The following is a 17290-nucleotide window of genomic DNA, read 5'->3' as shown; positions in this document are numbered from 1 at the left end:
GAATCTTTCACTCAAGATGATTGCAAAAAAGCAACATAAGATGGGAAAGACAAAAGTGCTAAGATAAATTTTACGAAATCTGAACAATTCAGAGGTGATGACTAAAATTCGTTTTACTTATAGAAGGCAGATTTAACGAAACTAAATTCACATTGCCACCTGTAAACACCAGGTTTTGTACAAGAACATAATGCACACCTTGGAACTCATCAGAGCTGCAAACAGATGTGAAAACATGACCATGTGGTGTTTGTGTCAACAACAACTTTCCTTCTCCAACAAATTCGCGTCTTTTCTGTTATAATAGGACCTTCACAATACAGTGCTGAACCCTGTTGATCCGGTCACAAACGGGCCACAAATTTGGCCGTAATATCGGGGTGGCTGTATTAAAAGGATTCTTTAAATAGGAAAATGACTCACTTAGCTTTTGTTCGGAACAAAATAAAGTGGCCGTAATAAAGAGGTGGCCGTATACGTATAAAGGGGTAGGGTTTCATATACGTTTGTTCCTTACAGTATTTTATATCCACAACAGGTGCTAAGAGGCTGTCTGAAACTTTCGTGTCATCCATAGCCATTGGTGTGGTCCTTTTTGCTGTTGTCATTGTCCTGGTTGTTTTTAAGCACAAGGGGGGAAAGACAAATACATACAACATCAATAAAAAGGTAAGATCTTGCATTCGTTTGCAAGTATAATTATTCTGTACCATTTACAAGACATTTTAATATTTGTAGAAATGGGCGTACCCCTTTCCCCTCTCTTAACACTACCCTTCCGACCTGAGAAAACTGAGGAAAAAAGTATCTCTTGAATAGCGTAAAAAATGAACGAAAATAATATGTGTGCTACTATTTTATCAGCAAAACTTTTCTATAACTCACCAAGTTGAAGGTTATGTGAAGGTAGAGAGGAGAACACGTAAAAAAAATATATCTTACCTGGTTTTAGAGGGGCGGAAACGGAAAAATTGAGAAACGTTTTCGGGGAAGCCGTAAGGTTTATAATTTTGTTTAGAATGTCACACTGCTAGATATTTGAAGAAAGCACTGCCGGATACCGTATTACAAATCCTTACATTCCTGATTATACCAAAAGCAGCCTCCTTTCTCTTCATATCTTCGAAATCTCAAATCCTTCCTTTACATCCTTGAGATCCTGAGAGTTACTTTCTAGATGAATAATTTCTAGCACGTTTTGAAAACAGCGGATGAAATCCAAACAAGAATCTGCCCAGCTTCAAATTGAGAATCACGAGGATACAATAAAACGGTTGAGAAACAGCCAACCCACTGTAAGTGATAATGCTGAAGATGGCTCGCGCTGTGTCACGAAGGAAGATGAAGTCATCGATAACGAGACTTACTTACAGGATATGGCAGTTGACAGAAACTGGGAAATTTCTCGAGACAGGCTGACAATATCAAATGAGAAACTTGGTGGAGGAGAGTTTGGAATTGTAAATAGAGGAGTATATCTAAGGACTGATGGGAATGAACTCCCAGTTGCGGTAAAAAGCCTTAAAGGTTTGTACCGTCTTAAGTTAATACAATATTGTTTATGAAAAAAAAAAAGAAATAGTCTACTTTATGGCCTTAGCTGTATAGCCGCCTTAAAAAAAGGAAGATATCCAAACAGTGGGCTGCGTCTGTGGTTCACTGAGAAGTGGAACGTATTCAAATTCTGATTTATAGCAAGCTAGAATTTCAAGCCATTTTTCCCCACACCAAAGTTCAAGTCCTCCCTGTTTCTAAGTGTGCGTCCTTGTTTCGATGTTAACAGATAACATGGACCAACTGCAGCGAATGGCGCTAATAAGAGAGCTAGAGACACTCATTCAGGTCGGCCGCCATCCAAACATCGTGAGCTTGGTGGGAGCATGTACCTTTGAAGGTGGAGTGGTTCAGCAAACTGCGTATTCATTTTAACATGTTGTTTACAACCGTAAATAAACATTAATAGACTCCGTTTACAATCTAGAAACATTGCATTTTCGACAAAAACGGCGTTAGCAAATATATTTGCTAACTACACCACACTGTTTCCAGATCGATTTGGGATTTCCGTGTCTAGCTAGCCGCTCTAAGAAGTGTCCACGTCTTAGGGCTTGAAGTCCGGAATTCATTCTCTAAAGGCAGTCGCTTTGGACCATGAGCCATAATGAAATAATCTTCTCATTCTACAGTCAAAGTTAGTATTCAACTTATGCAGCTTTTATTTTTATAGAACCCTTGTACGTCATCATTGAGTTCGTTCCTGGTGGAAGTCTTGATAACTTGCTCCGGAGTAGTCGCGTTAAGAAAAAGAATGACGATCCACCTTACACCAACGTATGGTCAAAAATGACGGAGAGGGAGCTGTTAAGGATTGCTTCGGACATTGCCAGTGGCATGAGACATTTGGAGAGTAAACAGGTATTATACTTAATAACATATAGAAAAAGCCAAGCCTATAAGCGGAGCTCTCACAAATACTATTGGCAAAAATCACACATAATGGATGATGGAGTCATGATGCGCCTTGCAATGCTGACATCCGATTCTCATACCAACTGTTTAGCCCACACTTTAAACATTATCAACGATTGTAAATAAACTAGGACATTCTTATCGTTTGGAAATACTGCTATGAGGAAATTAGAGTCAAAATTCCGCCCAAACAACGACTGCAATGGCGACAACAACAATTAGAAACAGTAAACAAAAGCAATTAAGATACTTCCTATATTGCACACTCGTTTAAAGGCTTGCATCAAGCAATTTAAAATTTGCTTCCACTTAAATATGTATCGTATAATGATGTTTTCTCGTTGTGCGCAAGTGCATTCATCGAGACTTAGCTTGCAGAAATATTTTGGTGGGGTATGGACTGGTTGCGAAAGTGGCCGATTTTGGAATGGCACGTGACATATCTAAGGATGGACACTACATCAAAACAAGCGTGGTACGTAAGTGCTTCATCTCTATTGTGGCCGCTACCAATTTCGTGTATTAGTTAGCTTAAACGAAACACGACCACGACGGCAAGAAAAAACGTCACCAAATAAAGGTTTAATGAGAAAAATAATAACTGTGCACCTGCGTTTTTTTGTTTTTTGGTTTTTGGTTTTTTTGCCGTCCTCCGCAAAACAAGAACGTGAAATGACCAAGTTAACAAGTTAAAAAAAAAAAACCCAAAAAACATGGAGCATGGGGGTGTGTCCTCTCAGATCATCCATGTGGCTTAGTTTTAAATATTCCTGACTGTAGAGAGGGAGATATGAGTCCTGTCCAAGGACATAACACCATGAGATTTTAGATCCTGAAAGCGAAACAACTCAAATTGGTGCGGCAACATACCCACTAGCACGTCGCCTTCTCTATGTCCCAAATTTATGTGGGAATTTTTATTTTCAAATCAGGGACGGGTTCCATGGCTCTGGATGTCGATGGAGGCTCTAAGAGGAACTAGCACAAGCAAGGGAGACGTGTAAGTTGTCTTGAATCATCCAATAATCCTTGAATTGACCCTTGATCTCAGATTCACTCCAAATTTAGGAGAATATAGGGACGCTGCAGTTTATCAGTTCATTCAAGTACAGCTTTGTCACTATCAGCAACGATATGAGGGCAAGGATTAATTTCCCGGTTTTGTAGCCTATAGAAAATTGAAAGTAATTTGGATTGTTTTCTGACAAATGTTCGGCGGGTTGGGAAGGGGGGAGCGGGAAGAGAGGAGAGAGTAGAGTCTCATTTATTTGATCATGGTCTTTCGCGGGCAATCACCTACTACTCTGCCCACCCTCCCCCCTCCTTCTTGTTGCTACGGAAAACTCTTTGACTTGTGAGTTTGGTGAGAAGGGATGTGTTTGTTATCACTAAAATTCACTGAAGCGATAAAATATATGTTATAAATATCCTCGTATGTATTCTTTTGAAGCAAATTACCACCGGAGAAAGCGATGAAGGGTTGCGGCAGCACCTAAATAGAGCTATTTCAATATATTGTACAATCTGAGACTTTTTTTTTTGTTGTTTTCTTTTTAATTTAAAGTAAGTTAACGAGAGATTTTAAAAATATGTTCATTTTATTTCACGTCCTGGCAGGTGGTCCTATGGAGTTGTTCTTTGGGAGATAGTTACTCTCGGTAAGTACATGTACAGACAGTGAAGAGAAAATTGTTTAGCGAAGTAGAGTCCTAAATAACAAAGCAATCTATGGGCAATGTAGGTTAACTGACATACGGTGTTGAGTAAGTAAACGCTGAAGACGAACTAAGTGGCCCATCAGGCCGGTTTTCCCGGTTTATGTAGGGTGAATATACTAGAAGTATTCCTACTCCCCACCCGCTTCCCGGACGGGGATGGTAGTCCATCGCAGGGTTGCCCACGGCATGAAATTTGCCGGTACCCAGTTATACCGCTGGGTGGAGGGGGCACTGTAAGAGTAAAGGGTATTGCCCCAAGAACAGAAAACAGTGTCCCTGGCCAGGACACGAACCCTGACCGTTCGATCCGGAGTCAAGCGCACTAACTATGAGGCTACCGCGCCTCGATACAGCGCAGAGTGGAGTACGATTGCTATAGGTATAAAAAAAAATTATTTCCGCCAAAACATTGCTTCTTGGGTTAATTTGGGCGTCTCGCCAATAGGTGAACTGCCGTACAAAGGAGTGACAGGCGTGGTGGAACTTCATGACCTGCTTCAAGAGGGTGCGAGATTGCAAAAACCACCACATTGTTCTGATGAGCTGTAAGTAATTTGAAAATGTTACCACGTGGAATTTGAGCCCTTTTTGCTAGTTGGTATTCTAATCAAAATAAGGATCTACTATAGCTAAGGCACTATCATGCCAATTTTCTGACAAACATTAATGGAAACCAAAAACTAATAATGTACTTTTTTTAAAAAATTACTACTAAATAAAGACATTGAGTGGGTATCGTTGTGATCCACAGAAGAACAACGTTTTGAATAGACCTGCCCTGTTGCTTTCGCTAACACGAATTTAATAATGATTTTCTACTTTTTTAACAATTCATTTAATATCTTATTTTTGGTGTTCGAGGCGTAATTCGCTCATGAGTGAAGTCAACAACAACAACAAAAACAACAACAACTACAACGCATGCTTTATTACCCAATCATCCTCGGAGACCCAGGGGCAGTTAATCGGGGCGCGAGGAAACTAAATCGGCGCGACGAAAGATTTCACGAAAGTTTACAAGGACATGTGAAAAAGCCTCTGGGAATCGACTCTTACAAGACCATCTCCAAACGGCTCGGCGAATGCTGGCTCCTGATTGGGCAGAAAAAATCCTTTTATTATTCTGCCCAATCGGCGAACAGCAGCTTCTGAGGTACTTTGGTGTGTTCTAACACGGCCATTGTTGCATGATACTTTTCTGGATCGTACTTGCGAGGAAAGATTTTATTTTAATTTACTTCAGAGAGCCATAGAAATTCGGGAAATCATTTCAGTTGTTAGCAAGAAATATACTCCACGATTCACCGGGAAAATTTTCGTTTGGACCGATCAAAGGTATCGTAAAACAGTGTTTTGTTTATTGATATTGGCGTGTCGATTTTAGCGCGCTTTCTTTCATTTCTTCGGTTAATTGGAATTTTCCCGCACTACTCCATTTATTTTGGTATACAAACACCAAATCTTACCGAGGACTTGACAGAAAATTTCACCGTACTATGCAGTTGAAATTAATTGACAATCGATTGTAGGCTGTGAGGCCAGTTCAGGATTTATCGATATAATACATGTTGACATTGCCTCTCCAATTGCTACCACCTGGGAATCACAAACAAGAAAAATTATCGTTTTCTTTAGCACTGACAGGGAAATGTGTTTGTGTTTAACAAACGTTTATCACTGACATGAAAACAGACTATGGCCTCTTCAGGGGCAGCCAATGAGGCAATTTGTTAGCATTCATCTGAGGAAAAAATAACAAATAAACACTTTTGTAAAGTATTATTTTCAGTTGCTGGCAGAATAATTTCTGTTCTGTACTCTCAGGGGGACTTCCGTTTCCAGCAAGATTCAAAAATCTCCCAGCCAGGAAAAAAGAAAACTCCAGTAATCTCCAATAAAATAATATTGTGAACATAGAGGACATCCAAATCAAAATTAGCTCTTAAATACAGACACCAAAGGGGCAAGGCTGACTGTCTGTAATATGGAAAGTGCCTGCATTATAGAGGTAGAGATTGTTTGAGTTGTGGTTTCTCTTGACCAAGTCCAAGTGAATTGCCCGTCAGGAGAGGTTTGACAGCAGGCACCTGGGGATGAAAGGCACAGTGGGCATAGCCGTTTGGAAATGGTCTGGTAAGAGTCGGTTCCCAGGAGCTTTTTCACCCGTCCTTGTAAACTTTCGTGAAATCTTTCATCGCGACGTTATTTTCCTCGCGCCCCGATTAACTGCCCCTGGGTCTCCGAGGATGTTACCCCCCAAAAAATAATATTAAAATAACAAAACAAAACAAAACAAAACAAAACAAAACAAAACAAAACAAAACAAAACAAAAACAAAACAAAAAACAAAACAAAAACAAAACAAAAAAGCAAAACAAAAACAAAAACAAGAAACAAAAAAACAAAAAAAAAAAAAAAGGGAAAAAAAAAACATTTACTCAAGTTAACTAAAAAACTATTCAAACAATACAACAAGTGATCACTTTTTGTTGAGGAACAGTTGGAGTGGCCGGGCTAGCTGTTGCCTTGCAAGAATGGCTTAAACTTCTTTGTTGCGTTATTGTAGCCTCACTTTGTGATTTTACCTGATTGTTGTTTGTAGGAGAATAGTAAGCTGTTAAGATGGATGTAGAAAAATGTAAAATGGAGGGAGTATTAAGAAACAGAGTCAATTAAAATCCCCGCTACCCCTTTGATTAAATTCGAGAAGTTAAATTGTGTGTTTTTGTGGTTATGACACCATTATAGTACATACAGGTAATTAATCACAATTTTAGTGCTACTTTATTAAATGAATAATTCTCTTTAATCATATTCAAGAAGTAAAATATTTCTCTTTGCAGTTATAACGTCATGTTACGATGCTGGAAAAGGTCTCCCGATGACCGTCCATCCTTCGAGGACCTGCATGCGATACTCAATGGAATACTACAAGAGGAAGAGGTGAAGACGCTTTTCATTGATAAAGTAAAAAAAAAGAAAGAAAGAAAAAATGATTTTACCATCGTCTATACACTGGAAGCTTAAATGTTCTCGTAGAAGTACTCATGTTCGTCAACTATAGAAGATACTACAGGAAAACATCAGTTATTGTCTTATTTGTTACTTATAATGAGCTGTTTTTTGCTTCTTTTTCCAAGCCATTCCTTCTCCCTTTAGAATACAATGTGATAGGAACAGTTGTGAGAGAATCAGCGTTAATCAAATACAGCATTTTATTATCCAACTGCAGCGAATACCGTCCAAATAACAGTAAAAATATACAGCCATACTGTACAGTTATTTGTACAGTAGAAAACCTGTTTCCCGTACAGGTCGGCGCGTGCACGCAGAACTGTTACACTCTCCCTCTTTCATTAATAAATTTATTGACTACAGCAGTTGGATAATAAATCTCTTATTAGATGTTTCGGTGTGTAGTATCGCTTTATATTTTTACTCGTTTGTGGTTTGATTCGCCCTACGGGCTCGTCAAATTACGGCACAACTCGTAAAAGTATACAGCGATAATACACACCAAAACATCTAATAAGATATATGCTATACCACATAACTGAAATGCGCTGTCCTATCAGATGAGGACGAATCATGTGACGCGCGCCTAAAACCTCTATAGCTCCTTCTAGCGAACGTGAAACCTTATTAACTCCCATGGATGACAACAACTTGAACGTCAGAATAGGAAATATGATTAGGCTGTACACCACAGAACAACATTAAATACAATAACAACAACAATAACAACAGCAACAACAACAACAACAACAACAGCAGCAGCTTGAGTCTGACTGATTATAATCTTTTATTCACTTAAAGCTGTACCGAGCTTAACATGTGCGGTCATTTCTTTTCAGGAATTTACAAGTATTCTGATGCTCTCTTTTTAAAAGTTACCAAACGGTTTATGAATGAAGTGCTGCCGTTTTATGCGCTAACGTTAATGTTTTTTTTTTTCTTTTTTTTCATCCGTTTTTGTCTTTGATAGAGAACGTACATAAATGTGACTTTCTACGAGGGCCAGGAGACAAAAAATTACGAGGAAACCAAATTGTAACTGCCTCACTGGTCACTTCATCAGCGAGACCAGGAACTTGATTTCGGACTGTTCACTGCCTTGCGTTACTTTGCTATTATGATAAGGAAAGCTAAAAATAGGTATTCATTGTATAAACTAGAAAAACTACACTTTTATGACCAAAATCTATTGGTATAATTTATACTCAAAAAAACTAAACTAAAATTACTTAATTAAAAAGATATATAGTTATTAAAAGGTATTATTTCTAAAGCTTGCTATTTTGACGCAGTTTTGAATGCATATATCACGTGGCTAAGTTTATTAAAAGCCTTTCTGTAATGTCTTAGTCTGTCACCTAGATATCATTTCATGATCAGGTGTTTTTTAGTTTTAGCTGTGGTATAAGAAATGTTTCATGTTTCAATTATTTGTAACTATATAAATTTATAACTGTTGTATCAAGATAGATAAAAATGACGCACTAAAAAAATTCCTAGCTCTTAATTAAATGTACAACCTTTTTTCGTTTATATTATTATTGTAGATTTCCTAACGTCTAACGTCTGATAAAGCTTGTCTTAAGGGTGTACCTCGCGGAGCGTTGGCAATAGTGATATTCCTAAAGGCGAGAACTTACCTTTAGGATGCCGTCTTGATGCGGTGGTAAAGCTTGCGTGTCATATCGTAAGTAATTATCAATTTCACTGAAGAGATTGTCATCATAATCTCTTGTTGCACTTGTTTATGAAAATGTATATGAAAGGATTAATTTCATAGACTAGTAGACTAAGTTCGGCTCAATTTCGCGATTAAAGCTAATGTTAATTGCTTATTGTGGTGCCGTAATAATAATATTATCTCATCCTTTGTCTCGCAATGCAGCGGTACGTCCGCTGTTGTAATGTTCGAACCGTTGATACAGTATCGTCTGCATCGAAAAAACTGGGAGACGGTTCGTTGCAGGAAATGTTAAGGAATCACGATTGGGATATTCGATTCATCCTTAGTTAGTCGTACGGGCGACTATCCACCTTGGAAAGAGGTGAAGTTTTTTAACCCAAACCCTCACTGAGCCAGACGTAGGGTCATGGAAGCTACACCTGTATCCCCGTAAGACCTCACCTTGATAACATAACTTGGGATAGTGGAAATCATGCTTTGAAGCGTGGATGCCCACGGTCAAAAATCAATAAAAAAACATATAGCAACAGAAGAACGTGGTGACAAAACACGCTACCCTTAATGACGTCGAAAGGCAGAAAAAAAATAAGCAGTAGAAAATCAGTTTATAAACAATTAACTGGTCTTCATTTGTCTGTCTGTTTGATTTTGTCATTTCACACTAGAGGATAGCTTTGTATGTCATTCTTTACAAATGGTCCCATCCAGTCGTCATGGCCTGTTCATCAAAATATTCAACGTTGATGTAAGTCCTCTAAAATAAAAATAAACGACGTGAAAGCGATTAGAAACAGAACTCCTCCACAGACTATAGTACCAACAAAATAGCAACCGCCCGCATAAAAAAGCGCTCAAAGTAACTTACCGTTTGGGTGTGCAAAATGTTGTGAAGAATGGCACGGAGTTCTTTGAATGTTGGTCGCTCCTCTGGGCAATTCTGCCAGCATAGCAGCATGACGTTATACCTAGTGAAAATATCGTACAAGAAAAAGAAATAGAATGTTCATTACAAATCAATGCCCTTCATAAGCTAAATGCTGCACTGAAATCATGCACATAAGGATTGTTAAGTTCATTCAGCTCTTTTGAGGTACCCAACATTGACATAGATTTTGTGTTTATTGATTTATTGATTGATTTATTACTCACGCAGGGAGGTCTAAGTTTAAATTTCGGCTCCGTTTTTTTTTTTCCTTTTCCACGTTGTCACAAATCGCCGTCTGGTCTCTAAAGCGCATGCGTCACCCCTGCATGCGTACAGTGTCGAGATTCGAGTTACGCACATGTAATCGTATCACTTTAGACTTGGTTTAAGCAGATGTTGTAAGACTAGTCAGGCGTCACCAGCCCACGCACGGTTGGGAATGGGAACTGTTTTCAAAATATTGTGGGATGTGTCGTGTTGAGAAGAGCACATGGCGAGTGAGATCGATCGAGTTCTGTCATCTGTATCAGTGAGTTTAGCCGATTAAAACCCGTTGTTTGTTTTTTGGACTGAAATCAAGTTGTGAGTATATTGTCAGAAGAAACATTTCCGACAAAGTGGCGACCCTGCCAGGACCTGAATGATGCCAACAACCGTAGAAGAAGGGGAGAAAACGATCGTCAACAAACCGAAAGTGTTGAAATCGACACAGGAAGGATCAGAGAAAATAGCTGGAACTAGATCGTTAACATCGATTCAGAGACATAGCAAGTTTCTAGCGAGCAAAATGAAGGAGTGCCACCAAACAAAGGCCAGAGTGCAGAAACTGAAACTTGAACGAGGCGACGACGAGGAGGACATTAGAGCGTGGAGCACAGGAATCGAAAAGAGCTTGGTGGAGTACGAAGAGGCGGTCGAAGGACTTGGAGAGTTAGAACGAAGTTTAAGGGAAGAAGAAACAGGGGAGATTCAAGAGAAGGAAGAGAAAACCAGATGGGAGATTAAGAAGAAGTTTGAGGCAAAAGCAGATGAGAAGGCGAGTGATGCAGGTACACCGAAAGCTAAATTACCGAAACTTGTGATTACAAAATTCCAGGGAACCCACCTAGACTGGCAGAGGTTTTGGGGGCAGTTTGAAGCAGAGATAGATAAATCAGACATTGGCCCAGTTGCCAAATTCTCATACTTGAAAGAGTTGCTTGCACAAAGGGTCAGAACCACCATGCATGGGTTACCTTTTACCAGTGAGGGCTATACGAGAGCAAAAAACGTCCTAAAAACCAAATATGGTAGACCGAGTGAAGTGGCCAATGCTCATGTTCAAAGCATAATGGGATTGCCAGTCATCACAGGAACAAACTCAGCAAGATTTTGTGAATTCTTTGAGAAGCTAGTAACTAACATGCAGACGCTAGAAAGCATGGGAAAGGAGAAAGAAATTAGAGGGTATGTTAGACTTACTCTAGACAAATTACCGGGCATCACAGCGAACTTCGTGAGGTGAGATGATGATTGGCAGGAGTGGGGGTTTCCACAGTTGGTAGAATCTTTGAGGAAGTGGTGTGAGAGAAACCCAGTGCCCCTGGACAGCCATAGGAGTGGGAACTTTGGGAGGCATGACAAGGGAGGTCATCGGACATTTCAGACAAAACAAGAGGATTGGAAGCCCAAGCCCTGTGTTTACTGTAAATTGGCAGAACACAAATCACTTGATTGTGAGAAGATCAAAGGGGTAGCTGATAGAAGAAAGTATTTGAGTACCAATAAGTTATGCTTCAGCTGTACCGGAACAAAGCATCGAGCTGCTGAATATCTATCCAAGACCTGTTGCCAGAAGTACAATGGCAAACATCACACCTCAATTTGGGACAAGAACTCTAACCAGTTGATGTTAGCAACAGGGGAGGGCTTAGTAGTGTATCCAGTTGTTGTGGTAGAAGTAGAGGGAATTATGTGTAGAGCTCTATTGGACACTGGTGCACGTGGCTCATATGCATCAGCTACATTGATTGAGCGACTTAACAGACAACCTGATCACAAGGAGTACAAGAAGATCGAAATGATGATGACATCAACAAGCCAGAAGATAGAAATGTACAAGGTGCGAATTTCTAACATCAAGGAAGACTTCAGCCTGCCTGCTACCCTGAGTAAAGTTGACAAGGGTATCCTGCTGACAGTTCACAACCCACGATATACGGAAGTAATCTCGCAGCGTCAACATCTCAGGGGTGTAGTTATGGATGACGAGGATACAAAGCAGGAGCTGCCAATTCATGTGATCCTGGGTGCCAGTGAATATGCGAAGCTAAAGACAAGCACAGTGCCGAGAGTAGGGAAGCCAGGTGAACCAGTAGCAGAGCTCACGCCCTTTGGTTGGACCATTATGTCCCCAGGTGCAGAGACCAATCTGAGTAGTGTATACCTAGCCAGAAGTTCTTCAGCAGATTATGAGCAATTGTGTAGCCTTGATGTGTTAGGTATAGAAGATAAACCGGCAGGCGATCAGCAGGCAGTATACAGTGAATTCCAAGAGCAGCTTGTACGTCATCCAGAGGGTTGGTATGAGACTGGCCTCTTGTGGAAAGCTGGCCACCCGCCCCTTCCTAACAACCGAAATGGAAGTCTCTGCCGTCTAGCTAATCGGGTGAAGAAACTGGAGAAAGAACCTGGCCACCTGGATGAGTATGATAGGATAGTACAAAACCAACTTGCGCAAGGGATTGTGGAAAGAGTGAATGTTGAGCCCTAGGGAGAAAGAGAGTTCTATCTACCCCACAAGTTATAGTGATAAGGGAAGCAGTAGAAAGCACAAAGATGCGAATAGAGTTTGACGCATCAGCTCAAGCAAGTCAGACAAGTCCCTCATTGAATGATTGTCTAGAGACTGGGCCTCCACTCCAAAACTTACTGTGGAGTGTGCTAGTGCGAAACCGTTTCAAACCAGTAGCGCTTTGTGGCGATCTCAAGCAGGCGTTCCTACAAGTACGCATTCGAATGGAAGACCGAGACGCCTTGAGATTTCACTGGATCAAGAACAGAGATGTGTCAAATGTGGAAGTATTGCGATTTAACCGTGCATTGTTTGGCCTCGTACAGTCACCGTTCTTGTTAGGAGGGACACGGCAACAACACCTGGAAAGCCTAAAAGAAAGGTACCCAAAAGAAGTGGAGGAAATCAAAAGGAGCATGAACGTAGATGATTTGATTACCGATAGGGAAACAAAGGACAAGGTGCGTGACCTAAAACAAACGGCCATTGCAGTGTTTAGAGAAGCCCAGTTCGATCTACACAAATGGCATTCAAACAAGCCCGAGTTGGAAACGAGCGCGGAACCGAACACAGAAGGTGAGAAAAAAAGCTATGCCAAAGAGCAACTGAGAGTTGAACCCGGCGAGTCCAAGATGTTGGGACTGCCTTGGAACAGAAGACACCATCGCAGTAACGTTTCCACAAGCACCCTCTGAAGTGACCAAGAGGGAGATGCTGCATGCGGTATCTCGCTTCAGTGTACGACCCTCTTGGTCTAGCATCACCTATATCCCTCGTGGGGAAGTTCTTATATCGAGAAGTTTGTGACCAACACCTCCCATGGGACGAAAGCGTACCCGAAAGTATTAGAAGACAGTGGGACAAATTCCAGAAAAACCTTCCAGACCACCTTCAATTCCCGCGCAGTTTGGCAGGCCATCAAGAAACTATTGAAACAATCGACCTGCACACATTTGGAGACACAAGTGGGAAAGGATCAGCTGCTGCCGTGTATGCGGTGGTTCACCAAGCTTCAGGCGTCAACAGAGGATTACTGGCAGCAAAATCGCGCCTGGCAAAAAATGGGCTCACTATTCTCGGCTGGAACTAGTGTCAGCACACGTGGCGGTAAACCTCGCGGAGAACGTTAAGAACGCCTTGGAAGGACAACCAGTTCGATCGGTCCATGGATGGCTCGACAGTACGATGGCCCTTCATTGGATTAGAGGGGAAAGGAGTGTCTACAAGCAATTCGTGGCCAACCGAGTAAGCAGGATACGCGATAAAGATTTTATTCAATGGAGACACGTTGGTACCGACCAGAATCCAGCTGACGTGGGAAGTAGAGGCTGTCAAGCAAATAAGTTGAGTGAGCTGTGGTTAAAGGGTCCAGAATGGTTGACAGAGCCCGAACGTTGGCTAGATGATATACTTACAGAACCAAACAAAGAAACTGAAGCGGGGGCCAAACTCACAAAAGAAATCTTCGCCACTGCTATGGAAACCAAGGACGACCTTGATGAAGTTTTGGAGAAGCACAGTTTCTGAAAAACAGTGTGAGTGACAGCCTGGATAAGAAGATTCCTAAACAACCGCAAACTGAAGAAAGCGGTACTACTCAGTGGTCCTCTAACAGCAGCTGAGACAGTAAAAGCAAGTACAGTGGTGGATAAAGAGAGCCCAAAGAAGCTACAGTGTGACGGAAAAGTTCAACGAGGACAAGTTGACACTCAACCTGCGGAAGAACAGCGAGGGGTTGTACGAGTGCCGCGGCAGAATACAAGGAAGCTACCCAATTTACCTACCGCCAAGTGCCCTGTTGACAGAGAAAATGGTCCATGATGCACATGTTCTAAGCCTTCACGGGGGAGTGGGTCTCACCATGACGTCTATCCGCCAAGAGTACTGGGTGCCTCGCCTAAGGCGGCTCGCCAAGAAGGTCATCTGAGCTTGCTATGATTGCAAGAAATTTCAAGTCACCGCTTTCGCGAACCCGCCCACAGCGAGTTTGCCAACTGACAGAACAGTGGGATCAGTCCCATTTAAAGTGGTGGGTGTGGATTTCGCAGGCCCAATTGCATACAAGCTTTCACCAAAGAAGGAAGGGAAGGCTTATATCTTGTTGTTTGCATGCAGTCTAACACGATCCGTCCACCTGGAGTTGCTTCCAAACCAAACGGCTGCGGAGTTCATCAGGAGTCTTAAAAAGTTCATCGCACGGAGGAAAAGGCACAAGAAAATCTACTCTGATAATGGAAAGAGTTTCACGGCTGCAGCGACATGGTTGAGTAAAGTGATGAAAGCAGAGCAGCTGCAGAACCACCTCGCTCACCAGGGTATAAAGTGGCAGTTCAATCTAAGCCGTGCACCCTGGTGGGGTGGGCAATTCGAAAGGCTCGTAAAAAAGGCGAGTGAGCAGCATGCAGTAAGACGTGCCGTGCTGAGCTCGGCAAAAACGTTTTTGGTTCGAACACATACTGTCCAAAATTATCTTGGTTTTTGATAACTATGCTTCATGTCAGGAAACGACTGCGGTCGGGAAAAATCTTAGCCCTTGAAAGAAGCGATAAGCAGCATAATTATTCGAAAGCTTTAAATCTTAGCAAGTCGAACATGGCCGCCATAGAATTACTTGAAGAGTTGAAATCGATGAGACTTGACCTAACAGGTCAAATAACCAAGCTTAGCGATGACCTAAAGGACTTTCAAAGAAACACTAACGAAAGGCTGCAAAAAATTGAAAGCGTCGTGTCCAAAGTAGATGAAATAGACGGCTTGAAGACCAAGCAACAGCAACTAGAAGCCGATGTTGACAACATAAAGGAATCTCAGCTAAACCTGGTGAGTACCAACGCTGAAGAAGTAGAAGCCCTTCGTAGAAATAATGATGAACTTAAGAAAAGACTGGAACATCTAGAACGATATTCCAGGGATTTTAATATTCGAGTGCTTGGATTTAATGAAGATGAAGGAGAAGAGTGTATGACAATAATTACGGATCTTATCACCTTTCTTGGCTTCGAGAATGCAATTGCGGAAAAAGAGAATGCCCATCGCACCGGGAAAAAACGAAACGACAAGCCAAGACCTATCATCATAAGGCTCTACAGCAGGCCTTTCAAAAGAAGTCTATTACAAGCAGCAAAGAGTGCAGATGGAAAGGCAATACTACAAAGGGTAAGAATTGTAGAGGACTTTACACCTAGTGACTTCAAGGCCCGCAAGAAAGCACTTCCACTTATGAAACAGCCTTATGACGAAGGTAAAAAAGTACGCTTCACTAGAGGAAAACTCTTCATTGATGGAAGAGAAATTTATGTTGCTTAGCCTAAATTCCTTATTATCTGTAGCTTTGAGAAGCGACAGTGAAATGATGAGATCTTTTTGCGAAGCCAAGCGCTAAAGACACCCGCGCGATGTCTTCATGTCTGCTGGGATTGCTTGTGCAGCGCTGCACAATGGCGAATTTTACGCAAAACTTGCTTTTAATGATTTTGTTTATGTACGCCATAGTTTAACAGCACTTCTCCACAAACCATATATTTTGCTTACCGCAAAAATTTCTTATATTAGTATAATTCAGTTAAAGGACTTAAAGCGTTCGATTATTGTAATTGTGTGTCCATTGAGCACCGGGAATATAATAAAGATCCATCTTCTACCAAATTTAGACTTTTTCACATATCCAATAATCACAAATGGTGACAGGTAAATTTATTTCTTTAAATACGAGAGGCATAAGCAACTATCGTAAACGACAAACAATATTTACTTGGCTCAGAAAACAAAAAACCTGACGTTGTTTTCCTTCAGGAAACACATTCTACCCAAGGGAATGAAGTTTTCTGGCAAAGAGAATGGGGTGCCACGCTAATCTGATCTCATGGGGCTCATAATGCAAGAGGTGTCGCAATCGTAATTAGGAATAACTTTGATTGTGTTGTTGAAGAATCGGTCATTGACACAAACGGTAGATTTATAATGTTAAAAGTACTCCTGAGCGGAGAGCCCACTCTTTTAGTTAATATATATGGCCCTAATCGAGACAATGAACTGGTTGCCTTTAACCACACAATCCTGCAAACCATCGTGAATAAAAACTTTGACGATATCGAGAACATTATCATGGGACGAGACTTAGACTGTCCTTTAAATCACATTATTGACAAAAGAGGCGGCAATCTAATCCCAAGGCAAGCTGTAATTAACACAATTCAGCTGCTACAGTCCGAGCTGGATTTGCATGATATTTGGCAAGGAGACCCCCTCTTGCCTTACTCTTTTGTCACCGCGGTTGAAATCCTAGCGATTGCTATACGGAATCAAGAAAATATTAAAGGAATAACTATAGCTGGTCTAGAAACTAAATTGTTGCAGTTTGCCGATGACACAACTGCTGTTCTATCAGACTTGGACTCAGCGTGCGCCTTGTTTGGATTGCTTGAACTTTTTGAGAAAGCATCTGGACTTAAACTAAATGTAACGAAAACAGAAGTAATGTGGATTGGGTCACTTCAGAATTGTGAAAATGATCCACTAGGGGTCGAGTGTAAAACGTGCGTCAAATTTTTAGGAATATATGTTACATATGATGTACAAATATTAGTAGAAAAAACTTCAAACAGAGGTTGAAATAAATTAAAAACACAATAGATCTATGGAAGTCAAGAGGATTATCAATTTACGGGAATGTAAATATTATTAAAACACTTTTATTTCCAAAAATG

General features: G+C 41.0%; 2 protein-coding genes and 2 pseudogenes across 4 annotated transcripts in view; 2 read left to right on the top strand and 2 right to left on the bottom strand.

The window, feature by feature from the left end:
• Window positions 1–8260, top strand: part of LOC145491170 (fibroblast growth factor receptor 4-like) — a 53186-nt pseudogene extending 44926 nt beyond the window's left edge. The window contains exons 8-17 of the transcript XR_014049780.1: window positions 520–669; window positions 1209–1527; window positions 1784–1894; window positions 2228–2415; window positions 2822–2944; window positions 3402–3469; window positions 4087–4127; window positions 4633–4732; window positions 7031–7130; window positions 8173–8260. The product of XR_014049780.1 is annotated as a fibroblast growth factor receptor 4-like (transcript). The remainder of the gene's footprint in view (window positions 1–519; window positions 670–1208; window positions 1528–1783; window positions 1895–2227; window positions 2416–2821; window positions 2945–3401; window positions 3470–4086; window positions 4128–4632; window positions 4733–7030; window positions 7131–8172) is intronic.
• LOC145490432 (uncharacterized) overlaps window positions 1–17290 on the bottom strand; it is a 125777-nt gene that overhangs the window by 47125 nt on the left and 61362 nt on the right. The window lies entirely within an intron of this gene.
• Window positions 9553–17290, bottom strand: part of LOC145491145 (tyrosine-protein kinase receptor Tie-1-like) — a 21416-nt gene continuing 13678 nt past the window's right edge. For both annotated transcript variants that reach the window (XM_081470303.1, XM_081470302.1), the window contains exons 6-7: window positions 9752–9851; window positions 9553–9640 (exon numbers count right to left, since the gene is read on the bottom strand). In XM_081470303.1, the coding sequence (XP_081326429.1) occupies window positions 9575–9640; window positions 9752–9851 (166 nt within the window). In that variant the 3' untranslated portion in view covers window positions 9553–9574. The remainder of the gene's footprint in view (window positions 9641–9751; window positions 9852–17290) is intronic.
• Window positions 11700–14126, top strand: LOC145491116 (uncharacterized; annotated as a pseudogene).

The sequence above is a fragment of the Orbicella franksi genome, chromosome 6, assembly GCF_964199315.1.
Source record: "Orbicella franksi chromosome 6, jaOrbFran1.1, whole genome shotgun sequence".
Classification (NCBI taxonomy): Eukaryota; Metazoa; Cnidaria; class Anthozoa; order Scleractinia; family Merulinidae; genus Orbicella; species Orbicella franksi.
The sequence above is the reverse complement of the archived record's forward strand: the minus strand, read 5'-3'. Positions and strand labels throughout refer to the sequence as shown.